Source organism: Clarias gariepinus, chromosome 2 (genome assembly GCF_024256425.1).
Source record: "Clarias gariepinus isolate MV-2021 ecotype Netherlands chromosome 2, CGAR_prim_01v2, whole genome shotgun sequence".
Taxonomy (NCBI): domain Eukaryota; kingdom Metazoa; phylum Chordata; class Actinopteri; order Siluriformes; family Clariidae; genus Clarias; species Clarias gariepinus.
The window spans coordinates 47,712,646-47,739,433 of NC_071101.1; the positions used below are offsets into that span (position 1 = coordinate 47,712,646).

Consider the following 26,788-nt stretch of genomic DNA (forward strand, 5'->3'; position numbering starts at 1 on the left):
TCACCTCCTGATTTCTCTATTATGAATGGAAATCTTCTATTCTGAAGTATGACCACTCCCTTCAAGGCACTAGTGTAAGATGAGGAGGCTATCATTTTAAAATGTCTGTTTTGACACCGAGTTACATCTGAAGCCCTAAAGTGAGATTCTTGTATAAGGGCAATATTGACTCTTTTACGATGTAGGTAGTCCAGGCATTTAGCTCTCTTTAACGGAGAGTTCAAGCCATTAACATTCCACGATATCACGTTAAAATCATTCATAACGGTTCGACACATATTAAATACTTGAAACAGATGAACCCAAAGTAACCGTGCATATAAACAAAAATGTCACCCAAGAAAACCACCTGATTAACAATGTAATCAAAAAGAACAAACCCTGTTATTAACAATGAAGTGATTAAACAAACTGAAAGAACACAGAACAAAATATCAATGGCAGCCCGCAGAGAGCAAGAACGAACTCTCTTACCTGCCTGGAAAATAAAAAAATTCGAGGCCATGCGTTCGGACTGCTTGGCAAATCAGTATCACGCTTGTTCAAATGTCCATATCAGTAAAATGAGCTTATATCCCTACATAAATTAAAGGGGCACAATGATAATGTGGCTGAGTTTAGTCGACAGCGATTCGCGGCGTCAGGGTAACCTCAGATCCCATTGGGGTGTCCGCGTCCAGCGATGAGATGAACTTCTCCAGGTCTGCGGGGGACTTGAAGAAAATCTGCTCCCGACCATTCATCACTTTAACCACCGCCGGGTATAATAGGAACGACTCAATGCCCAGTTGTTGTAGGCGTTTCCTTCTTTCCGACATAACTTTTCTTTTTTGAGACGTGCCCTTACTGAAATCGGGAAAGAACCATAGCTTTACTCCTTCGTGGTTTAGGGATGGAGAATTTCTGGATTGCTTCAGGATTGCTTGCCTGTCATTATACCGGAGAAGCTTGAGAATAAAAGTGCGTGCTTTCTTCCTGGTGGAATCTTCGTTCGCATACAGGCGATGGGCGCGTTCAATCTCAATCACCTTCCCTTGTAAGGACGGCAACCACTTAGGAATCTGGGTCTGCAGGAACTGGATTGCGTTACCGCCTTCGGCGCCTTCAGGTAGGCCCACCAGCCTTAGATTATTTTGTCTGGCCTTATCTTCATAAAGCCATAACTTCTCTTGCAGCTCGTCCAAACGTGACGCGGTCGCAATGGAATCTTTTTTAATGTCGCGCACTGTGGTTTGCATATAATCCATTCTGTCCCCAATCGTTTTCACCTCCTTCTCCAAGGAGTTAAGACGTGTAGAAATCAGTGAGATTTCCTCTCGAACGATCGCCGACATGCTTAATTTTATGGCACTCAGTTGTTTTTCGAGCATCTCGGCAATGGCGTCATGAAGATGTTCGTCGTCTTTAGGTCGCTTTTTGGAAGGAGAATGTAGTAATTCTCATTTAAATGCCATCCCTAACGTTGCAAAGCCAAAACAAAAACTTAAGAACTCAGCCTAAAAGTTCGTAGGTATGTTTTATAAGGAAACTGACATTTGAAGCGAAGCGCCGTATCACTAAGCAGCCATCACCGTCCGCTGCGCATGCGCATCCAACTGTAAGGATTTCTTGAATTTTGGTAGACCCCCTTTTGTCTACTCAGTGCTCAGCCTGTAATCTGCTTGTCCCGTCTGGATCCAGGGAACCCCTTAATGAAACACACAAGTCAGTGCTCGGTGAGATGTTCAAAGTTTATTGTGGGAGACAGGAGTATACATATCCACACACACAAAGAACAAAAAAAGGTGGGTGCAGGAGCGTTTACATCTGGTCTGGAATGTTTATAAAAGATAAGGTGAAGCAGAACAGAGTCTTGGGAGTAGTTCTGCATTTACAGGCGTTCAACAGTTTTACGACTACTATGGAATGTGTTTATTGATAGTGCAGTGTGTCGAGGTAAAAGAAAGAAAACACTTTGTTCCCACGCACACAAAATATCATGAAACACACCTAAAGGGAATATTCCTTACAAAATGTATTCGTTAACAAGGCCAAATAATTACTTCACTTCACTTCTGTTGTAGATAGGAAAAAAAAACGGATTAACAGAGGAGCATTTATAACCACTCTCTATTTTAGCTCCTCCTCTCACTCTCTCTCTCTCTCTCTCTCTCTCTTACACACACACACACACACACACACACACAGAACCAGGAAGTTATTGTCAAAGAAAACAAAACTTACACTCTCTCTCTTTCTCAGGACTTCAGGAAAATGGCTGAGGCCAGTATTTCAGTAGATCAGCTTTCAGTGGATCAGTTCACCTGTCCAGTGTGTCTGGATCTCCTAAAGGATCCCGTAACTCTCCCCTGTGGTCACAGTTTCTGTAAGGTGTGTATTAATGACTGCTGGGATCAGGAGGATCAAAAGGGCGTCTACAGCTGTCCTCAATGCAGAGACACTTTCACTCCAAGGCCTGTTCTACGCAGAAACAACATGCTGGCTGAAGTGGTGAAGAAACTGAAGGAGAAGACTGAAGTCCAAGCTGCTTCTCCTGATCACTGTTATGCTGAACCTGGAGATGTGGAGTGTGATTTCTGCACCGGGAGAAAACACAAAGCTGTCAAGTCCTGTCTGACGTGTCTGGCTTCCTACTGTAAAACTCATATTACTTTTCACTATGAGTCTCCTGCATTTAAAACACATAAATTAACTGAAGCTTCATTAAAACTCAGAGAGAAGATCTGCTCTGAACATGATGACGTGCTAAAGATCTACTGCCGTACTGATCAAAGCTGTATTTGCTCCTTGTGCATGTTGGATAAACATAAAGGCCATGACGCTGTAACAGTTTCAGCAGAAAGAGCTGAGAAACAGGTGAGAACCAGAAATTGTTAATATATACAGTATATATTGTATGTGCCTATATGGAAACTTTTCCAGTGTGTGTTAATAGGGTGGCTTCAGACTTCAAACTGTGCATTCGAGTTTCTGGATATGTCAGTTAGAAAAAAAAAAGAAAAATTATCATTACTTTTATGAACGGTAAATTTGACCATTTTTAATAAAAAAAATTATTAAATGAACCTCAAGAGAATTATTTAAATAAATAAAAGGTGTGAGGGTTCACCACCACAGGTGATGGGAGTGCGCACCTGAACCGAGGTAGCTCATTAGACCTCTTATAAATAGCCCTTTGTTCTGGGAAACTGGGTTGAGCATTAAATATGTTTTTTTTTGTCATGTGGGTGTTTTGTTTTGTGTTTTTTATGCCACGCCACCTCTGTAAAGTTAGGAAGGCTTTTTGGTTATGTATATGGTCATTGTGTTTCTGTGTTTGAGGAGCTGATTCTGTCTAGTGAAGTGTTGATTGTCTCAAGGTTAATGTAAATACTGTTGTGTCTCCAGTGTTTGTTTAGCTTTCTGCATGTTTAGGACAATGTATGTTTGTGTACATTGTAGGTTGTTTGTGTACAACCTACAATGTATGTGTAGGTTTTGTTATTTGTCTGTTTAGCCAGGTGAGTGCTTAGTTGCTAGTAGGGTTTAGCTGCTAGTCGGTTTAGCCGCTAGTCGGGTTTACCCGTTAGTAGGGTTTAGCCGCTAATAGGGTTTAGCCGCTAGTAGGGTTTAGCCGCTAGCAGGATTAGCCTTCAGTCGGTTTAGCCTCTAGTATGGATTAGCCTTTTGTGTGCCTAGTTTCTTGTGTGTTCGTTCCCCCATGTAGGTTCAGTTACTAACGTAAACAGATACTAACCCAATTAGTTACTAAACTGTTAGTTCAACATCCAGGTCTACAATAATCAGATTAGTTACTAACCCCACTAATTACTAACATGCTCAGTCCTTAGTCACTCCAGTAATGGTCTGGTCCTGTCACTGGTCTCGTCTGGTCCCCAGTACCATCCCGTCTCGTCTTGTCTTGTTTCAGCTCCAGGTTTAGTTGGTTTGTTTAACAGTCCCTATTATGCTTTTTCAAATATGGTCTTTCATGCAGTGTGTCATGTAGCTGTATGTGAATATAAACTATCTACACTATCGGTGACGCTGATAGTGCACGATAAATGAAGTTTTTGTCTTTTTTTAGAGTCGGCTCACATTCACCTAAACGAGTCGTTAGCCAATCTAATTTTTACTCTGTTACGGATCCATGTCACTTCGTAACATATTTGCATAATGTCTGCCCACGTTCTACGTCGCGAACAACTTGCCCGCCCCCGTTTTACATCGCGAACAACTTGCCCGCCATCTTACAATTAACTCGTTTTTGTTTTTTATATTAAAAAGTTTTTAAGCGAACCCAGCATGAATGCTCGGTCACATTAACAAGAGTGTGGTAACATCAATTGTAAGATGGCAGGTAAGTTGTTTGTGACGTAGATCTGCCTTTAAAGGAACAGCCGGAAAGGAGGGGGGGGATGGGGGAGGAGTAGTAATGGTGGACCAGCTGTTATTTGTTTGGACAAGAGAAGGAGAGATTGCTGTGGATCATTTTCTTTCGAAGATTTTTTAACCAGATTATCTTTGACTGGACATATTTCCCGGACGTCTTATTCTCTGTCATCGGCCTCCCGGATTTCATTAACCCCGGTGAGACCGAACCATACTCGGATAACACACATAAAATAAACACGGACTTCGGACATTTTCCACTCACTCACGTTCAGTTGTAACTGTTCTGTTCTCAGAGTGAGTTAAAGGAGGAGCAGATGAAATCCCAGCAGAGAATCCTGGAGAAGCAGAAGAAGGTGCAGGAGCTGAAACAGGCTGTGAACACTATAAAGGTGAGCAGTGAGCAGAGACGGAGCTTCTCCTAGAAACACACACAACATGGACAACATGGAGTCATTTAGAGTCGCAGTAAGAGAGGCAATGATAGATAAGCTTTAAATTGTGTGTGTGTGTGTATCCTAAAAGCGGAGTGCAAAGAGAGCAGTGAAGGACAGTAAGAAGATCTTTACTGAGCTGATCAGCTCCATGGAGAAAAAGTGCTCGGAGGTGACAGGGCTGATCAAAGCTCAGGAGAAGGCTGAACTGAGTCGAACTGAACGACTCCTGAAGCAACTGGAGCAGGAGATTGCTGATCTTCAGAGGAGACTCATTGAGCTTGAGCAGCTTTCACACACACATGATCACATCCAGTTCCTCCAGGTAACACTCACTGTCTGATCTACACACAGCTGTTCGTCACACACTCTCTAAAACACCTCCTGTTAATGGAACAGTGAATGTCCTCTGATGTCACAAGTGTGTTTTACATTTAATCTGCTTTCTGTAGGCTTTAGCTTCTGGACGTCAGTCTCCTATAATTGAGAGACTAGATTTTCAGATATCCAGCATCAGTGTCCATCAAAATCTCTCATTTGATGGAGTGAGGAATTCTCTCTCAGATCTGAAGAAGAGACTCGAGGAATTCTGTGAGCAGGAATTCAACAAAATCCCTCCACATGGTAAGAGGAGCTGTTCCTGCTGGAGAAACACAATGATGGACGTCTTTACTCGCTCTGTGAAGTCTTATTTCTTAGCAATGCTCCTGCTGACCTTCCTGCAGACAGTTTGAACTAAAATACTGATTTAAAATGAATAAACTGACTGTATCACTTTAAACTGTTTCCATCTTTTACACAACCTGATGATGCTTTTTGTCCTCATTTCCATTTTTCTTTCCACAGCTGCAGCAGTTCAGATCTTTTCACTACCAGAGACACAGAGCAGAGAAGAGTTTCTGAAATGTACACACACGCACACACACGCACACACACAAACACACACAGAAACGCACACATGTATACATGTATGTATTAGTTGGTTTACAGAGTACTGTTTTCTTTAAAAGCAGCTTTGAAAATTTTGAATGCAGGCACTTAAAATGCTGAAATGTATATTACACACACACATGAAAAAAACAAAAAACATATATAATAAATATAAAGTACTATATCTTCCATAAGCAGAATAGAAAATCCTAAATACTGAAAAGTTAGATAAAAGACAATTTTTGTTTTTTTAGAATAAAAATGTAAATTAACATTGAGACATTTCTCCCCCAGATATCAGCGCACACAGACAGCTGTCTCACTTTTCACATGAATATACAGTATTCTGTGAATTAAACCCAACATGTTCACATTGTTCAGTTTGTTTTTCTCTTTTATTTTAGATTTCTGTTATCTGACTCTGGATCCCAACACGACACATCGTAAACTCATTCTGTCTAAGAAGAACAGAGCGGTGAGATACAGTGTGAGAGAGCAGCAGTACTCTGATCATCCAGAGAGATTTGACTCCTGGCTTCAGGTGTTGTGTAAGGAGAGTGTGTGTGGACGCTGTTACTGGGAGGTGGAGTGGGGCGGTGGTGTGTCCATATCAGTCTCATATATAGACATCAGCAGAAAAGGACGGGCTAATGAGTGTGTGTTTGGAGGCAACAATCAGTCCTGGAGTCTGTTGTGTTCTTCTTCTTCTCTCTGTTTCTATCACAACAACATTAAGACTGATCTCGGAGCTCCATCATCCTCCAGAATAGGAGTGTATGTGGATCACAGTGCAGGAACTCTGTCCTTCTACAGCGTCTCTGGCACGATGGAGCTCCTCCACAGAGTCCACACCACATTCACTCAGCCTCTGTACACTGGGTTTGGACTCTATGGGTCGTCTGGCTCTACTGTGAGATTGTGTGATCCAGAATAAAGTGTGTAGTGTTTTGTGTAAAATTCCTGCACATTGTCACATTGTTGCTCAGTCATCTGTCTCACTAACACACAATCCAGCTGCACAAACAGCTCAGTAATTTAACACAGCAACAATTAAAGAGTAAATATTAACACTGAATATAGTTTAATAAAAATAAACAGATGTATTATTAAATGTATTAAATGTATTATTATAAAGTTGTATCTGTGTGAAGAGCCGTGGTGAGATTCGGCACATCAGACGTCACTTTAGAATAACTTTATATTTACATTAATGAAAGTAGATGTTTAAAACTGACCACACACACACACCTGAAAATATTCCAGCAATTACTTTTTTTTTTTTGTAAATCTGTTTAAAAAATCACAAGTAAGAAAAAATATCTGAAGAAAATTTTTGTAATGCAATGAATTTTTTAATCTTCTAAATAAATATCTTTATACTGTATGTATGTAACAACTGTGTAAACACAGACTTGTATTATTATGAGTAATATTTATGCCATGAATGTAACTAGGTAATTAATTTAAAAAAATAAAATCAGTAATAAATCAATATCTGTGGTTCAGTTCTCACAAAGATCAGCTGTTATGAATTCCAATATTAATGTCATTAAATATCATACAGTCAGTACAGCAGTAAGAGTTTATGACGGAGGTCACTCATGAGATAGTTATCTGTGATTCGAGTATTTAAAAAATACAAAAACTTAGAATGAAACTTTAATATGTATTTAAGACACTTTTATAGTGGTGTTAGTTGCTATTCAAGTCGCTGTGTGGAGAAAGGTGATTTATATCAACTTGATAAAATTTATACTAACAGTTTTTGGGCCTGGCAATGTTTTGACAAATTTAAAACAAATGTAAGTATACAAGGAGCAAGGGTCATGACTAACAACAATATACAGTTGTGTTCAAAATAATAGCAGTGTGTTGAAAAAAGTGAGTAAAGCTCCATATCAATATAATAACTTTTAAATTACACAAATGCATTGGACACCCTGCACGTTCTATTCCAAATCATAACATGAAGAAAAATGTGCTAAATGTATTATTAGTTTACAAAAAGTGAAGAAAAACAAATATTAGTCTGTTCAAAATAAATAGCAGTATCATCATTCATCTTTTCATTCAAAGTGATCAACTTAACGTTTAAACAAAAATGCTTGAAGTTTAATCTTTCTTGTGCATGTCAAAACTAATATTTAGTTGTACTTTGGTTTCTGAGAACTGCTTCACATCTGTGACAATTGTACTACATGCCACAATTCCTCTGCATTTCTTGGTTTTGCCTCAGAAACAGCATTTTTAATGTCAGGCCACAAGTTTTCTATAGGATTAAAGTCTGGGGATTAGGCTGGCCACTCCATAACGTCAATCTTGTTGGTCTGGAACTGAGATGCTGCTCGCTTACTGGTGTGCTTGAGGTCGTTGTCTTGTTGAAACACCCATTTCAAGGGCATTTCCTCTTCATTTAAAACACATAAATTAACTGAAGCTTCATTAAAACTCAGAGAGAAGATCTGCTCTGAACATGATGACGTGCTAAAGATCTACTGCCGTACTGATCAAAGCTGTATTTGCTCCTTGTGCATGTTGGATAAACATAAAGGCCATGACGCTGTAACAGTTTCAGCAGAAAGAGCTGAGAAACAGGTGAGAACCAGAAATTGTTAATATATACAGTATATATTGTATGTGCCTATATGGAAATTTTTCCAGTGTGTGTTAATAGGGTGGCTTCAGACTTCAAACTGTGCATTCGAGTTTCTGGATATGTCAGTTAGAAAAAAAAAGAAAAATTATCATTACTTTTATGAACGGTAAATTTGACCATTTTTAATAAAAAAAATTATTAAATGAACCTCAAGAGAATTATTTAAATAAATAAAAGGTGTGAGGGTTCACCACCACAGGTGATGGGAGTGCGCACCTGAACCGAGGTAGCTCATTAGACCTCTTATAAATAGCCCTTTGTTCTGGGAAACTGGGTTGAGCATTACATATGTTTTTTTTGTCATGTGGGTGTTTTGTTTTGTGTTTTTTATGCCACGCCACCTCTGTAAAGTTAGGAAGGCTTTTTGGTTATGTATATGGTCATTGTGTTTCTGTGTTTGAGGAGCTGATTCTGTCTAGTGAAGTGTTGATTGTCTCAAGGTTAATGTAAATACTGTTGTGTCTCCAGTGTTTGTTTAGCTTTCTGCATGTTTAGGACAATGTATGTTTAGGTCCCTGTAGGTTTTGTTATTTGTCTATTTAGCCAGGTGAGTGCTTAGTTGCTAGTAGGGTTTAGCTGCTAGTCGGTTTAGCCGCTAGTCGGGTTTACCCGCTAGTAGAGTTTAGCCGCTAATAGGGTTTAGCCGCTAATAGGGTTTAGCCGCTAGCAGGATTAGCCTTCAGTCGGTTTAGCCTCTAGTATGGATTAGCCTTATGTGTGCCTAGTTTCTTGTGTGTTCCTTCCCCCATGTAGGTTCAGTTACTAACGTGAACAGATACTAACCCAAGTAGTTACTAAACTGTTAGTTCAACATCCAGGTGTACAATAATCAGATTAGTTACGAACCCCACTAATTACTAACATGCTTAGTCCTTAGTCACTCCAGTAATGGTCTGGTCCTGTCTCTGGTCTCGTCTGGTCCCCAGTACCATCCCGTCTCGTCTTGTCTTGTTTCAGCTCCAGGTTTAGTTGGTTTGTTTAACAGTCCCTATTATGCTTTTTCAAATATGGTCTTTCATGCAGTGTGTCATGTAGCTGTATGTGAACATAAACTATCTGCACTATCGGTGACGCTGATAGTGCACGATAAATGAAGTTTTTGTCTTTTTTTAGAGTTGGCTCACATTCACCTAAACGAGTCGTTAGCCAATCTAATTTTTACTCTGTTACGGATTCATGTCACTCCGTAACATATTTGCATAATGTCTGCCCACGTTCTAAGTCACGAACAACTTGCCCGCCCCCGTTTTACATCGCGAACAACTTGCCCGCCATCTTACAATTAACTCGTTTTTGTTTTTTATATTAAAAAGTTTTTAAGCGAACCCAGCATGAATGCTCGGTCACATTAACAAGAGTGTGGTAACATCAATTGTAAGATGGCAGGTAAGTTGTTTGTGACGTAGATCTGCCTTTAAAGGAACAGCCGGAAAGGAGGGGGGGGGGGGGGATGGGGGAGGAGTAGTAATGGTGGACCAGCTGTTATTTGTTTGGACAAGAGAAGGAGAGATTGCTGTGGATCATTTTCTTTCGAAGATTTTTTAACCAGATTATCTTTGACTGGACATATTTCCCGGACGTCTTACCCTCTGTCATCGGCCTCCCGGATTTCATTAACCCCGGTGAGACCGAACCATACTTGGATAACACACATAAAATAAACACGGACTTCGGACATTTTCCACTCACTCACGTTCAGTTGTAACTGTTCTGTTCTCAGAGTGAGTTAAAGGAGAAGCAGAAGAAGGTGCAGGAGCTGAAACAGGCTGTGAACACTATAAAGGTGAGGAGTGAGCAGAGACAGAGCTGCTCCTAGAAACACACACAACATGGACAACATGGAGTCATTTAGAGTCGCAGTAAGAGAGGCAATGATAGATAAGCTTTAAATTGTGTGTGTGTATCCTAAAAGTGGAGTGCAAAGAGAGCAGTGAAGGACAGTAAGAAGATCTTTACTGAGCTGATCAGCTCCATGGAGAAAAAGTGCTCGGAGGTGACAGGGCTGATCAAAGCTCAGGAGAAGGCTGAACTGAGTCGAACTGAACGACTCCTGAAGCAACTGGAGCAGGAGATTGCTGATTTTCAGAGGAGACTCATTGAGCTTGAGCAGCTTTCACACACACATGATCACATCCAGTTCCTCCAGGTAACACTCACTGTCTGATCTACACACAGCTGTTCGTCACACACTCTCTAAAACACCTCCTGTTAATGGAACAGTGAATGTCCTCTGATGTCACAAGTGTGTTTTACATTTAATCTGCTTTCTGTAGGCTTTAGCTTCTGGACGTCAGTCTCCTATAATTGAGAGACTAGATTTTCAGATATCCAGCATCAGTGTCCATCAAAATCTCTCATTTGATGGAGTGAGGAATTCTCTCTCAGATCTGAAGAAGAGACCCGAGGAATTCTGTGAGGAGGAATTCAACAAAATCCCTCCACATGGTAAGAGGAGCTGTTCCTGCTGGAGAAACACAATGATGGACATCTTTACTCGCTCTGTGAAGTCTTATTTTTTAGCAATGCTCCTGCTGACCTTCCTGCAGACAGTTTGAACTAAAATACTGATTTAAAATGAATAAACTGGCTGATCACTTTAAACTGTTTCCATCTTTTACAACCTGATGATGCTTTTTGTCCTCATTTCCATTTTTCTTTCCACAGCTGCAGCAGTTCAGATCTTTTCACTACCAGAGACACAGAGCAGAGAAGAGTTTCTGAAATGTACACACACGCACACACACGCACACACACAAACACACACAGAAACGCACACATGTATACATGTATGTATTAGTTGGTTTACAGAGTACTGTTTTCTTTAAAAGCAGCTTTGAAAATTTTGAATGCAGGCACTTGAAATGCTGAAATGTATATTACACACACACATGAAAAAAACAAAAAACATATATAATAAATATAAAGTACTATATCTTCCATAAGCAGAATAGAAAATCCTAAATACTGAAAAGTTAGATAAAAGACAATTTTTGTTTTTTTAGAATAAAAATGTAAATTAACATTGAGACATTTCTCCCCCAGATATCAGCGCACACAGACAGCTGTCTCACTTTTCACATGAATATACAGTATTCTGTGAATTAAACCCAACATGTTCACATTGTTCAGTTTGTTTTTCTCTTTTATTTTAGATTTCTGTTATCTGACTCTGGATCCCAACACGACACATCGTAACCTCATTCTGTCTGAGAAGAACAGAGCGGTGAGATACAGTGAGAGAGAGCAGCAGTACTCTGATCATCCAGAGAGATTTGACTCCTGGCTTCAGGTGTTGTGTAAGGAGAGTGTGTGTGGACGCTGTTACTGGGAGGTGGAGTGGGGCGGTGGTGTGTCCATATCAGTCTCATATACAGACATCAGCAGAAAAGGACGGGCTAATGAGTGTGTGTTTGGAGGCAACAATCAGTCCTGGAGTCTGCGGTGTTCTTCTTCTTCTTCTCTCTGTTTCTATCACAACAACATTAAGACTGATCTCGGAGCTCCATCATCCTCCAGAATAGGAGTGTATGTGGATCACAGTGCAGGAACTCTGTCCTTCTACAGCGTCTCTGGCACGATGGAGCTCCTCCACAGAGTCCACACCACATTCACTCAGCCTCTGTACACTGGGTTTGGACTCTATGGGTCGTCTGGCTCTACTGTGAGATTGTGTGATCCAGAATAAAGTGTGTAGTGTTTTGTGTAAAAATCCTGCACATTGTCACATTGTTGCTCAGTCATCTGTCTCACTAACACACAATCCAGCTGCACAAACAGCTCAGTAATTTAACACAGCAACAATTAAAGAGTAAATATTAACACTGAATATAGTTTAATAAAAATAAACAGATGTATTATTAAATGTATTAAATGTATTATTATAAAGTTGTATCTGTGTGAAGAGCCGTGGTGAGATTCGGCACATCAGACGTCACTTTAGAATAACTTTATATTTACATTAATGAAAGTAGACACAAGTGACAGACAATAAATATAGTCATAATACCAATACAGTTATTAATTACTATTCACATTCTTTCTGTTTTTCTTTCCTTTTTTTTAAATAAATAGATTTGACCAAAGCATTTTGTGCACTATACAGTTTTTTTTATGAGTTTCACTACACACACCATGAAAGCATCCACTCTAAGCAAGCAAAGATAATGAAAAATATAAAACTATAAAAATAAACATATATGAATAAATAAATAAACTATTTAAAATGTATTCATTAACAAGTCCAAAAAATTACTTCATCTGTTTGTAGATGGAAAAATATTACATCTCCACATATTCATGGACTAAAGTGTGATGAAACGGTTAACAGAGATGTATTCATAACCTCCCTCTTACACACACACAGAACCAGGAAGTTAGTGTAAAAAAATACGAAACTAAGACTCTCTCTCTCTCTCTCTCTCTCTCTCTCTCAGTGTGTGACTTCAGGAAAATGGCTGAGCCCAGTATTTCAGTTCATCAGTTCATTTGTCCAGTGTGTCTGGATCTCCTGAAGGATCCGGTGGCTATCCCCTGTGGTCACAGTTTCTGTAAGGTGTGTATTAATGGTCACTGGGATCAGGAGGATCAGAAGGGCGTCTACAGCTGTCCTCAGTGCAGAGACACTTTCACTCCAAGGCCTGTTCTACGCAGAAACAACATGCTGGCTGAAGTGGTGGAGAAACTGAAGAAGAAGACTGAAGTCCAAGCTGCTTCTCCTGCTCACTGTTACACTGGACCTGAAGATGTGGAGTGTGATTTCTGCATAGGAAGAAAACACAAAGCTGTCAAGTCCTGTCTGACGTGTTTAGCTTCTTACTGTGAAACTCATATTACTCCTCACTATGAGTCTCCTGCATTTAAGACACTAAGACAAAGCTGTATTTGCTCCTTGTGCATGTTGGATAAACCTAAAGGCCATGACGCTGTAACAGTTTTAGCAGAAAGAGCTGAGAAACAGGTGAGAACTAGAAATTGTTAATATATACAGTATATATGAGCCTATATGGAAGCGTTGCCAGTGTGTGTTAATAGGGTGGCTTCAGACTTCAGACTGTGCATTTGAGTTTTTAAATATGTCAGTTAGTAGAAAAGTTATCATTACTTTCATAAATGGTAAATTTTACCTCTACAGGCAGATGGGAATAATGTTGTAAACATGTAGAACTCTCAAAATTAGGTTTTATTGTAGATAGAACAAAAAACTATATTTTATTTTTAACCAAATATTAAATAATATAATGAAATGTTTTTTTTCTCAATCACTTTACTTCCTCGATTCATTTTATCCTGCAATTCGATAAAGGAGATGGAAAATAAACCATCTTGTAAGCTACCTCCTCCACTCTACTTATAGAACACTGTAGTATCAGACAAGAAGCATATGTTGGAGCTTCTCAATAAGCATTTTATAACTTCTGGTTTAACCCTTGAATCATCTAATTCTGTTTCATCACCTATAAATACTATTAATTGCTCTACTGCATCTCCTCCAACTTTCCCTCATCATACACTACTTCCGTCCTCCTCCCATGGTTACATTTTGCGGTTCTTTTCAGAGGAGGAGGTTTTGGATGAATTGCTCAGGCTAGATTCCAATAAATCTGCTGGGTCTGATGAGGTGGATCCTGTCTTTTTTAAAATCGCTGCCTTTATTATTGCTGCTCCCATCACAGATATATTCAATTTATCTTTACACACAGGGGAAATTCCTCATGCGTGGAAGTCAGCGTTAGTGTTCCCTCTTTTTAAGGGAGGTGATTACCTTTTAAACAATTGGTTATGTAAACATAAGTGGTTTCCCATTTTCCTTTTGTTCTTACACAACACGAGTGTCTACCTTTTGCCAAGGGACCACATAGGTGGATTGGCTCCATATTTCTTAACAGGCGGTGGGGTGCAATAACTTCCTGGGGCATCAAAACGTAGGTTATTGGTATAATTACACCCAAGGACTGCTGAGTTTGGCCTCCCTGTTTGTTTGTAGTATGTCAGTATCTACAGGACAGCCAAGGTGATTATCGGTATGATACAAGACGTGTTGACTCCATTTGCTTCTGCTGCTGTGACATTATTTAGAGACAGTGTTACCCAGCTCGAGAACATGACATGGCATATCCATATAAGGGGTTGTGTATGTCTGTTATATTATCAGCAATGTCCAATGATAAAGCACATCCCCAGTTCCCTACACACCTCCTAAGATTGGCATTATGCTTTTAATCATGCTGTCTCTTCACATTATTGTAGTTAAATGCATGTGGCTTGAGTTTGTTAAATAGACTTTACCATGGACGTTTCCCTTCGAGTTCTCAATGAGGAGGCACGTCAGGGTAACCATAACTATTGTTATTTCTAAAATTACCCAGATAGCTCTGGGGTGTTGTTGGAATTGACTTCTCATTTTTAACTAACGGTCCAGTCCAGCTAATTCAATGTATGTAGTGTAAATAATCTCAGTCACTTATATTCTCTGTCCTTTAAAACAGTCTTCTATTTTGTCAGTAGTTACAACACTTACTTTTAACTCTAGTTGCTGCTACTTTTACATGTCACCATAGTGTGACGGGGGCGGGGTTTTGCTTGGGAACCATCATGCTTTGCGGGAGGGGCTGTTATGTGTTCACCCTGTTGGGAGAAGGTATTTGGTTTAGTGGCTTCAGCCAGGATATGTGTGATGTGTGTGTGTTGTTATGCTGCTGGTTCACCTGTGTGAGTTGAATAAAATACTCCCAGCCATTTGCATTGGGCAGCAATTGAATTAACTCGTCTCTCCACCATCCTTTCGGGCGTAAAAACGCTACAATTGGTGTCAGAAGTGGGATGGAGAGTCGCGAGTTAGAGCGCACCCCGGAGGAAATCCGGAGGATCCAAATAGGCCGCCGAGTGGCAGAGCAGCTGAGGAGGAAGAAGACCCTCCCTGACGGGGCCAGCGCGGGCAAAGAGCGGCGACCGGAGCGGAGCGGCACGTTCCAGGTTCCGGCATTGGACCTCGGAGAGGATTCCTCCAGTGACACGGCGCCGACGCCGGAGCAAGCTACAGCTCCGTGCCCCGTCCGCCAGCAAAGCGTCCTGCAGCTGCGCCTGCCGGCCTACAAAGGCGCCGGCGATCCCCACGCATTCATCGCCCAGGTAGAGCTAGCCGCCAAATTCGTGGGCTGGTCCCCGACGGAAACAGCCGTCCGGGTGGCCCTCTCGTTGGAGGGTGATGCGCTGCGGGCGTTGCAAGATCTCTGGGCTGATGAGCGGGGGGATTGGGTGAAGCTGCAGCAGTCGCTCTGTTTCCGCTTCGGCGCAGGGGACCGTAACGAGGCCGCGGGCGAGGAGTTGGCAACCCGCGTGCGGAGCGCCTCTGAGCCACTAGGGGCGTTCGCCATGGACCTGCGATCTCGCCAGGTCCGCGCCAGGGCTACCCGGATTTCGGACACGGCCAGTAGGAGGAGCTAGCTCGTCGCGCGTTCCTTCGGGGAGTCCGGCCGTACTGGCTTCGCGAGCACCTCCGGTTAGCGGCACCGGCGTCCCTGTCCGAGGCGCTGCGCGAGGCCGAGCGCGCCGAGCCCATCTTGGGTGAACACCGCGGCGAGAGAGCCGAGCGATCTTCGGTGGCTCGCGGCCGCTGGGTAGGTGAACCTAGCCGGGGACAGGGCTACCCATCACGGCTAGGCCTCGACCCGGCCTCCGAGTTTCCGCGACGACGCCGAGGCCAGGGACCGCCAGACCACTGCTGCAACGTTCTCCGTCCGGAGGACAGCGTACCCCAGCAGCCGTTAAACTAGCTTCGGGGGGCGCCGAGGGGAAACCGCCTCCCACAGCCATCTTTGTTTCCCCCACTGCCGGATTTAACTTCCGGTTGGGACGTGTCGGAAATCGCGCGGGGGTCTATGTGGACTGTGGCCTGGACAACGTTTCGCTGCGGGCGCTCGTGGACACCGGCTATACAGTTTCGCTGCTGCGCGGGGGATTGTTGAAGCGTGGAGAGCGCGGTCGTGTGCTGCCGGACCCGGCCGTGAACATTCGCACCGTGTCGGGGAGTTATCTGAGGATACGGGCCTGTCGCACAGTGCGAATACAAGTAGGTGCAATCATTCTTTTTCACCCATTCTTTGTGGCGGATATCGAGGATGATTGTATCTTGGGATTAGACATTTTGGAAAGGTGGGGTGCGGTACTGAATCTCGCGGACGGGACTCTGCGTGGTAGTTTCGGTTTAGCTAGGTTGCTAGTGCCCAATGCGCAGCCGGACGAGTTAGTAGCACGCACCAGGGGGGCGGAACTTCCGGTGGACGCGCCATGTAAACATCCGGTAGCTGTCCGAGCGAGAATAATGGCCGAGCTGATGCAGCGTAGCAGTGTGGGGCTAAATCAGACGCAGACCGACGCCGTGAAGTCCCTTTTGCACGAGTTCGCAGATATTTTCGCAGTGGATGAGCGCGAGTGCACGCATACCGATTTGGTGCAGCACAATATCGATACAGGTAACGCCGCTCCTGTTCGGTTACATCCGAGACGCCTCCCGTTAGCTAAACGAGCTATAGCCGAGCAGCAGCTGCGTGAGATGGCCGACTCGGGCGTCATAGAGCCAGCATCCGGACCGTGGTCTTCACCCGTTGTACTTGTGCGTAAAAAGGACGAATCGTGGCGGTTTTGTGTGGACTACCGGCGGTTAAACGAGGTGACGTAAAGATTCTTATCCGTTGCCGCGAATAGATGATGCGTTGGAACACGTTGCGGGCTCAGCGTGGTTTAGCTCGTTGGATCTGCGTAGCGGGTACTGGCAAGTAGAGCTCGTCCCGGAAGCACGACCCAAAACCGCGTTTTCGATCGGACAAGGGCTATGGCAATTTCGGCGCATGCCGTTCGGCCTCTGCAACGCTCCCGCTACGTTCGAACGGTTGATGGAGAGAGTATTGGCAGAGATCCCTCGCAACCGTTGTGTCGTCTACTTAGACGATTTATTGGTGCACGGCAAGGATTTTGCGGTCGCGCTAGCTAACCTACGGGAGGTGTTTCTAGCTATCCGGCGGGCGAATTTGCGGCTCAATCCCAAAAAGTGTCAGTTGTTGCGGCAAGAAACTGTCTTTCTGGGACACGTCACTAGCGCTCGAGGGATTGCCACCGATCCAGCCAAAATTGCCGCGGTACAGAATTGGCCTGAGCCGTCAAATGTGTCGCAGCTACGCACTTTTCTCGGGTTAGCGTCGTACTATCGCCGGTTCGTGAGGGATTTTGCTACGATCGCCAGCCCGCTGCACGCGCTCACGAGAAAGAACCAGCCGTTTCGCTGGGACAGGGAGCACGCGCGTGCGTTTACTCGGTTACGGGAAGCTCTGGTTACGTCGCCCATTCTCGAATATCCTGATATAGCTCGTACGTTTATTCTCGACACGGACGCGAGCGATGTAGGGCTGGGGGCCGTCCTGTCTCAGGTTGCCGGGGGCGAAGAGCGTGTTGTCGCTTACTTCAGCCGCGCGTTGTCTGGGCCGGAGAAGAATTACTGCGTCACGCGGCACGAGCTGCTAGCGGTCGTCGCGGCCCTTAAGCATTTTAGGCCGTATTTATACGGGCAATCCTTCTTGCTGCGGACCGATCATGCTTCGCTAGTGTGGCTGCTTAGTTTTAAAGAGCCCGAGGGGCAGTTAGCGCGTTGGCTCGAGCGGTTGCAGGACTATCACTTTACCGTTCAGCACCGAGCGGGAAAATTGCATGCTAACGCCGATGCGTTATCCCGCCGGCCGTGCAGCAAAGAGCGTTGTCGACACTGCGAGCGGGTTGAAGAGCATGTGGGTGGTCACGACATCGAAAACACCCCGACCCCCGTGAACCAGAACATTCTCCCTGCGCAGTCTTCCGAAGCCCCCGTCGGTAATCGGCCGTCCGAGCCGGCGTGCAGCCGAGTCACTGCGGCACCTAAACCATCGCCGGTGGTCGTTTCGCCTGTGCCACAGATGGACTGCGATCAGCTAATGGTCGAGCAGGAGAAGGACCCGGCGCTGCAGCGGGTATTAGGTTGGGTTAACGCGGGCCAGAGACCGGATTATGCCGCCATTGCCTACCTGGGACCAGAAGAAAAAGCTCTCCACTCGCAGTTTCACCGACTAGCGTTGCGGGGGGGTTTACTCTACCGCCAGTGGGAACGGCCGTGCGGCGCTGGCGAATCTTTTCAGCTGCTGGTGCCGCGGACTTTGCGGGCATGTGTGCTGGGGATGGTTCATGGGCACGCAGGTTCGGGACACTTTGGGGTAACTAAGACACTGCGGCGGTTGCGTGCTCGGTTCTACTGGCCGGGTTGTCATACTGATAGCGAACTTTTTGTTCACAGATGCGATGTCTGCACGGCAAAGAAGGGCCCTACCCAGCGCTCACGAGCACCCTTGCAAGACTTTCGGGTGGGGGCGCCCATGGAACGTATGGGCGTGGACATTCTGGGGCCGTTTCCCATCTCTGATCGCGGGAATCATTATGTGCTGGTGGCCATGGATTATTTCACGAAGTGGCCGGAGGCGTTCGCTGTTCCAGATCAGAGCGCTTCCACCACGGCTCGAGTGCTGGTGGATGAGGTGTTCAGCCGATTCGGCGCCCCGGAGCAGTTGCACAGCGATCAGGGGCGTAACTTCGAGGCGGAGGTGTTTGCGGCGGTGTGCGAGCGCCTCGGAGTGAAAAAGACCCGCACCACGCCCCTGCATCAACAAAGTGACGGCCTCGTGGAACGGTTCAACCGAACACTCACCACCCAACTCGCCGTGCTTACCAGCGACCGGCAAAAAGATTGGGACGAGCATTTGCCTCTCGTGCTTTGGGCGTATCATACAGCGGTGCAGAAGTCCTCGCAACTGACGCCAGCTGCGTTGATGTTCGGTCGCGAGTTGCGCACGCCTGTGGATCTAGTGTTCGGGTCCCCTCCACAAGTGGATTTACCCACGAAACCAGGTGTGGAGTATTTTTGTTCATTAAAAGACAAACTGTTCCGTGTCCACGAATTGGCGCGTAGACACTTGGCGGACGCAGGGGTTAAGCAGCGCCGCGTGTACGATACGCACAGCCGGGGGCGAGACTTTGCTGCTGGGGAGCAAGTTTGGGTGTATTCCCCCGGAAGGAAAAGGGGGCTCTCACCTAAGCTTATGTCGCACTGGGTGGGCCCCTGCACGGTCGTCGCACAGCTCTCTGACGTGGTCTACCGGGTGCGGTTGGCGGGGCGGTCGCGACTGGTCGTGCTCCACCGGGATCGTCTGGCTCCTTATCAGCCCCACGCCAGGGCATCGTCGGATGCTGTGGAGGCCAGTCCGCCTCAGAAGGAGGGCGACGGGCCCCCTTCCTCCGCAACCAGACTCCGGCGTTCCCAACGCCGGCGCCGCCCACCGTCACGTCTGTTGGACTGAGTGCGCCATGGTGACCGGGGACGGTCACAGCTCGGGTGGGGGCAGTGTGACGGGGGCGGGGTTTCGCTTGGGAACCATCATGCTTTGCGGGAGGGGCTGTTATGTGTTCACCCTGTTGGGAGAAGGTATTTGGTTTAGTGGCTTCAGCCAGGATATGTGTGATGTGTGTGTGTTGTTATGCTGCTGGTTCACCTGTGTGAGTTGAATAAAATACTCCCAGCCATTTGCATTGGGCAGCAATTGAATTAACTCGTCTCTCCACCATCCTTTCGGGCGTAAAAATGCTACAATATGTTACTCTGTGCTACTGATACTTTGACACCTTACAATTTCCTCATGTGTTGTCCTCAAATGTAGTGTACTTATTGTTTGCGATGAACTTAAGTGGAGAGTCGTGGTTCTGTGTTGTTTCTGTCACTCTAGTTGGTTCTTCTGACACATGCACTTTGCGTGCAGGTGAGGGTCTGTTGGGGTTTACAGGAGAGGTTACTAGCACTTCACTGCTCACCCTTGTTGACCTCTGTTTTCTCATGGGTTCTGGAACATGTTTGGGTTTGCTGGCATGTACCCCTATCTGTGTTTTTACTACTTTGACTTCTTTTTGTGGCGTTAGAAGCACTGTCAGTGGGCCTGTATTTAAAATAAAACCTCAGAGAGTTTTGTAGAATAACACAACATTTCATCTTCACAATGTCCTTTAACTTTTTGTGTGCTTTGGGCTTCATCTTAATTCCTTTATCTACAGTACAAGATGGTATTAGTAACACAAATGCACATACTATTGCCCATTCCCCCTTTTGACACATGGTCCTTACCCGTGTGTCAACTTAGCATAGAAAGGAAATAGCTTTTTAGGTAGACATGGCTTGTGATTGGGGTCATACCAATCCCCTTCTGTGAAAACACATCCCGCTTTTCTCCAGAGTGTTTTCTCTTCTCAAGTGGCTGTGCTCTGAAGATCTTCAAGGTTAGCTGTGGGGGTGAGAGCATTAGACACACACACGTTATGGTTATATGAAAAGGGAAGTTTGGCCACGGCCTTCGCTGCTGCATCTGTTTTTCTGAAATAAAATCTAATTTGTTAGTGTGAGCATTGCATTTACACTTTTAAAATTTCATGTGCTATAACCACTGCAAACTCCTGTTAGCATCTATTTCTGTATCACAAAATGTTGATCCATCCAAGTTTATTTTATATCCGGATTTTGTAGTGCCGCTTACTATGAATCAATCCTAGGGGAACAAAGTTGTTTAACAGTAGGCAAAGTAGCAGTGTGTTCTCCTTTGACTTCTGTAGAAAAAAGAGTTACAGGGTTAGAACTATATATCTTTTCACAGTGATGTTTATAATTTAGCATTGAACTTTAACCACTCTGTTGCAAATAAGCGTGATTCTTCTCTGTATAAAATATACTGAAACTTCATGAACTTGAAATGTCAAATTACTGTAACCCACTATATATCTTTATTCTACACCTGCCTTCTCAGTTTCTGGTACTGCACATAAACTCATGGGTGATTCTGCTGCTACAGGATCTGATTTGGCTGAGAAGTGAGATACAGATCCCATTCTTTTTCTCTCTTTTTTATGGTTCTATAGCCAGACTGAAATCATGTAACCATTCTTTTCATCAACAGTTTTTGTAAAAGGCCTTTTAGAATTTAAAATGCCCAATATTGAAATAGTTTATAATGCCAAATTTAATTTAGTGAAAGATTATTCTAGCAGCTTGTAAACCAGGACCAATTCCAATGCCTTGTCACTGCAATATGTGGAATGCTTGGTCAAGAACATTTCGAGTGTATCATATATTTGTATGTTTGATCATGAATCATGACATGGAATGCTAATTTTAGCCAAGAAGTCACGTAAGAAAAGATCTAAGTGTCATGATCCCTCAGTCGGTGTTTGCGAGGTCGTGGCATAAATGCAGGAGGCGAGCTGGCATTTTAATAAAGGCTTTTATTAACACGGCAAAACACAAACAAAACCTTGGCTCTTTTCTTTAGAGCACGTTTGAAGCTTTACCTTTAACGAAAATCAACACCGACATAAATCATAATATGAATAACAACAACAAAAGCTCGACGCCTGACTGCGCTCCAGTCAGGCTATTTATAATAAACTTAATTGGCTTTACCTCGGTTCAGGTGAATCCTTACGCCACCTGACCGAGGTTCAGTCTGGGACATGAAGTCCAATCTAACAAAACTATAAACAGAAAAGAACAAAACCAGACGCTTTGGCGCCCTCTAGGGGTTAACCATTACACTAAGCTTGAAGCCACACATTTGTTTGCCTAGTAAGAGTACTGGAAATCATGATTAGAGTGCTATGAATTTATAAGCTTTTCCTAAAATTTGCCACGTTTTCATTTAACTAGCTATTGTACATGTATCTGTGCTAGTGTATCTGGCCTTCGAGTTAGAAGTGTCAATTTACTGACCTGCTGTACAGTATGTTCGTTACAGATTGAAACAATACGTAACATTTGCCATTTTTTATTTTTTTTAAACCCCTTTTTAAAACAGAAGTTGGGACAATTAAACACAACATAATTTCAATTAAAACTTGCAGGTTAATTAGCCTTTGGTAGTATCAAGTTTTGATAATAATGCCATAAACTTGCCCCAGCCTACTGTATAACCTCAACTGAATCCAGGGGTTACAACTGCAAGGTGTACAGTATATGTATGTATATAAATTTCAAGGGGTGAATATTTAAATGGTAAAAACAATCTGCTAATGCTACCATTGCTATATTTAGGATATCTATACCTATACTATCTCTGTTAAGGTGAAGATTTCTGTACAAATGTACATTACTATTTGGAACTCTTAACTCTTATTCAATCCCAAATAATTGTATAAAATGTTAGATTTGCAAGAATAGTAAAAAAGTACGTAAAACATTAAAAAAATAAGTAAACCATTATATGGAAGAAGCATTCTTCTGCAGTTTTGCTATTTTACTTACTGCAATTTTAATGTACATTGAAGTATTTATATGCAATTTCACCTTTATATTTCAAACTCTTATGAAAACTATTATTTGGCTGTTTTTTTGTTGAAGAACCCAAGCTTGTTACCTGTGTGGATTGAGTTTTAGGAGGGTTGTTTAAAGATCCGTAAAATGGGTTAGTAACCATACGCTGTATTTACTGGAAGTGTGTTAAACTAGTGTGTGTTAAACACCAACAGCAGAACGTTGAACTTTTGCATGTTGACCGGAACTGAACATGCAAATTACCGGCAATTATTGACATCGAACTCAAAAAGTCAACCACCTTAACAGGTCTACATGATTTTTTAAAAATTCTAAAAACCTTTTTCATATGTACATGTATTTAGACAATCGTTTATTAGTAAAAGTCAAGTGTGAAAAATGTATAGTATTTTAACCAGACCCATGGTACCACAGTTTTAACACATTAACTACATAACCCGTCTGAAGTGTAACCAGGGCCATAACAGACCCACTCCCATGTGCAAAAGATGGAAATCCAAACTCTGTAATGAACTGACATCCACTAACCAGGATTCAAGCTCATTCAACCTTTTGGCAAGTATTAGCCTGTGTGTTATAACACTCCATTGCATTTATGCATCATTTAAAAATGTATGACACTGGAGGAATGAAAAACCATGCAAAAACTAAAATAGTAATTCTATAGTATTTGCAGGCTGTGTGTGTGTGTGTGTGTGTGTGTGTGTTTCTTTATGAAATAATCTAGCTTTTACTAACAATAACATGCAGTCACAATGAATATTTTTTATCAGGTTCAAGCCTTTCTTTTGCTCCCATTAAGGGGTCATCACAGTAGACTATTTGTCTTGCTTATTTCCTCCCTCCTCCCAGCTCCATATCTACCATTTTCCTCCAGATATACTGTACCGTCATCCCTCCTCTGCACATTTTCAAACTTTGTCCGCAAACCATCCTACCTGCACTGTCCCTCTAATATACTCATTTCTAATCCTGTCCATATTTGTCACTCCAAAAGCAAATCGCTGCATCTTCACCTCTGCCATCTCCTGCTCTGCTTCTTGTCTTTTTGTTAGCTGCAACATTTCCAATCCGCTGCTGGTCTCACTTCAATCCTGTAAACTTTCCATTCCATTCTTGCCGCTACCTTTTGCCACTATTCTCCACCCATTCCACCCTGTTCTACACTCTCTTTACTTTTGTACTGATTTTAAAACCTGCAGAACCTGCTCCCCTATTCTTATACTGCAGTTTTGTGTAAAATCATACAGGGCATTTTAGAAGTTCATCAACTTCCGCAAAATTTTTGCCCTGCCACACCACTGTGTAGGATGTGCAAAATGTCATAATATCATATCATAATACCCAAGTCATGCCTTTTCACAAAATCACAACATACAGTACAGTCTGCAGAGGCACTCTCAGCCACTGTGGAGGCACTCTTAGATATTTACATTAAACGGTCTATTTATATTCCCACACTAACTATAATAAAAATCTCAACAGTTGATGTTGTTGGACAGTTATAACTATTTTTGTACAGTTACCCGGAAAAATTTTTTTTTTATCTCTACAGCTTTCTACACAGTTTTCTGTGTGTGTTTTTTTGTTTGTGTATTGTTTCCTATGTTTTACACACTGATTGGTTAGGTCTATTAAAGTTCATATTTGGGGCAATAGGGTTTATGTTGAGTTTGCATAATGGCTGAAAATCAATTGGATACCTGAGTAGAGTTAAACCCTACATAGGGATTTTGCTGCTTCATATCCTATTAGCATAGCCAAAATCAGCAGCAGAAAATTGACTAGCAGTGAGAACAGCTAGCAGCCCAAACAGTAGGAACTGATTTCCACTGACAACGCACCAGAGTCATCTAATGTTGACTGAGACCAGTAACGATTACCATCTAATATTAAAAAGACACAAGATAATATATAAATATAAGCATTCACCAAATGCTAGAGTGCCTAAATTTATGGTGCACAAGTCAGATTACGATTTACTTGTCTTTCTTAAAAGCTTCAAATTTTGTGTAGTAGTATATATACAGATGGGCCAAAAAATGTATACACACGACAACAATTTTTATATAAACCTTTTTTAGAACTTAAGTTGAATTATGCCAGCAATGTGCAGTATTATGTTTCCTCTAAAGATGTGAGTAGTCACACCATTATTGATGCTGTCGTATGACAGCAATTTTCTTAAGGACCAACACATGTGTAAACATTTACTTTTACAGGAAAGACTCAACTACTCCTAATGACTTAAACATGTGTAAACAATTAAGACACAACTACTCATAATTACCCTTCCATATGTCACCTTTAACCTTTAGCTGTCAAAAATTAATTATAGTAATCCTAATATAAATAATAACAGCCCCTTTGATATGACCTTTGGCGTGACCTTTGACCTTTAGCTGTCAAAACAAAGTTTGACATTTTCACCCCTCTAGTTCTCTCTAATGTGCCACTCTGTTTCACTAAACTACCAAATTCACATGCTTTAATGACTTAATGACCTGCACAGAATCTACCAAAAAGAATTTTGTTTGTCGTGGAGCTGCAATTCAATTGTTAGCATTTTGCTGATATACTCCAAGATCATACTTAACATGTGTGGATGTTTCTAAAATACAAAAATGCTTTATTAATCACACAAGAATAATTGAAAAAAGAAAGCAAGCTTTTCTTTATTGCGATCATAGCAAGAAGTGTTAGTAGGAAAAAAAAAAAGATTTTGACTCACCCCCCCTTTCAGGCCGCATCACCTCAGTTCAGTCCGCTCCCCCTGCTCCTTCATGGTTTCTCCTAACGTGTTCTCTAGCTCTCTGTGCGCTTCCTCAACCTCAAGCATATACTGTATGTTTGTCATGTCCATTCTCACTGGAAAGGCGTCTGTTGGTTTGCAATCAACATTGTGATCCACGTCACACACTCCTGATTTTGTTGATTATTCCAGACAGGATTTCACATCATGTACTTGTCTTCAGGCTAGTTGCCTGAGTTTTGTGAAAGTCAGTTCCCAGTTTAGACATGAGCAGTCCTCTAGGTTCATGTGAAGTTGGTCTAAATTCCTTAGTGCCCCCAATATATGTACTCCAGCTATTTGTTGACCTGCTCCAGTTCTCCAGCTCCCTGGTCTGTGCACGAGGGTTTTTCCTTCAATCTGACCCCACCAGTTCGACCATGAGCATTTTTGGAATTGAGCGGTTCCTCATTCTTCAGGGGCTCACTGCTGAGTCGATTGTTCAGCTTTGTTTCTTCCGTTTCTCCCATATATACGATGACAAAGGTGAGATCAGGACTGGTGTTTTTGCATGCGCTGCAGAGCTGTATGATGGGGTTGAGGGCAGTCAGGAGCAGTAGGTTGTGGACATCTTCGAGGTGGGCAGCAATCCAGGTCAGGATCTGTCTTAACACACTGAAGAGATTGTGAGATTTGACCTGTCCCTAACTGCATTGCTTTTCTGTCCCTAACACATGATTCACACATCCACATCTCAAAAGCAGCTCAGTAATTAAATAATTCTACATTTCCCCCTTTTTTTTCTCTGGAATTCCACATTTCTCAAACATAATTTAGATGTTATCTTTACCACAGGAACTCCACAAGATAATTTTTTTGGTTTTTTTTCCTGTTACCCATGATCTTTACTTGTCAATTTACGCGTGCCACTACCTCACAGTAAACTCAACAGTCCCCCTGACTTGATTTACCTCCGGAGGTTCTTACACCGAGCGCGTCCGCTGCGGGGCCAGGTTTTCGTGAATCGCAAAACCAGTACCCACTTACTCTTTTTATGCACCTTGCACTTTTGGGTACTTCACGAGTCCCTTACCCGTGTGATAGATCCAAGTCTAAATCTATCTCAGTCACTGTGATAAAGTGCACTTTTACTCAATTAATGACAACTTAAAGAAAAATAATTACCTTACCACATGATTTTAGTTCTTTTAACTCATTCCGGTGTTGAGGTGACATGGTGAATCCCCGGTCCTCTCACGCTCGATTGCCAATTAATTTGTCGAGAT

General features: G+C 43.0%; 1 protein-coding gene and 1 pseudogene across 1 annotated transcript; both read left to right on the forward strand.

The window, feature by feature from the left end:
* Window positions 1-2,253: 2,253 nt before the first annotated feature.
* Window positions 2,254-6,830, forward strand: LOC128514993 (tripartite motif-containing protein 16-like; annotated as a pseudogene).
* Window positions 6,831-7,175: 345 nt separating this feature from the next.
* LOC128541248 (tripartite motif-containing protein 16-like) lies at window positions 7,176-12,076 on the forward strand. Its single transcript, XM_053511594.1, has 7 exons — window positions 7,176-7,189; window positions 8,189-8,330; window positions 10,112-10,174; window positions 10,304-10,537; window positions 10,665-10,836; window positions 11,056-11,115; window positions 11,544-12,076. Exons 1-7 carry the CDS (start codon window positions 7,176-7,178, stop codon window positions 12,074-12,076), a joined length of 1,218 nt encoding a protein of 405 aa, XP_053367569.1.
* Window positions 12,077-26,788: the final 14,712 nt, after the last annotated feature.

Bases quoted from the DNA above. Each gene is read 5' to 3' on its own strand.
- LOC128541248 (XM_053511594.1), top strand. The intron at 10,175-10,303 runs GTGAGGAGTGAG...GTATCCTAAAAG, and splicing joins AGGCTGTGAACACTATAAAG to TGGAGTGCAAAGAGAGCAGT. The intron at 10,538-10,664 runs GTAACACTCACT...TGCTTTCTGTAG, and splicing joins ATCACATCCAGTTCCTCCAG to GCTTTAGCTTCTGGACGTCA.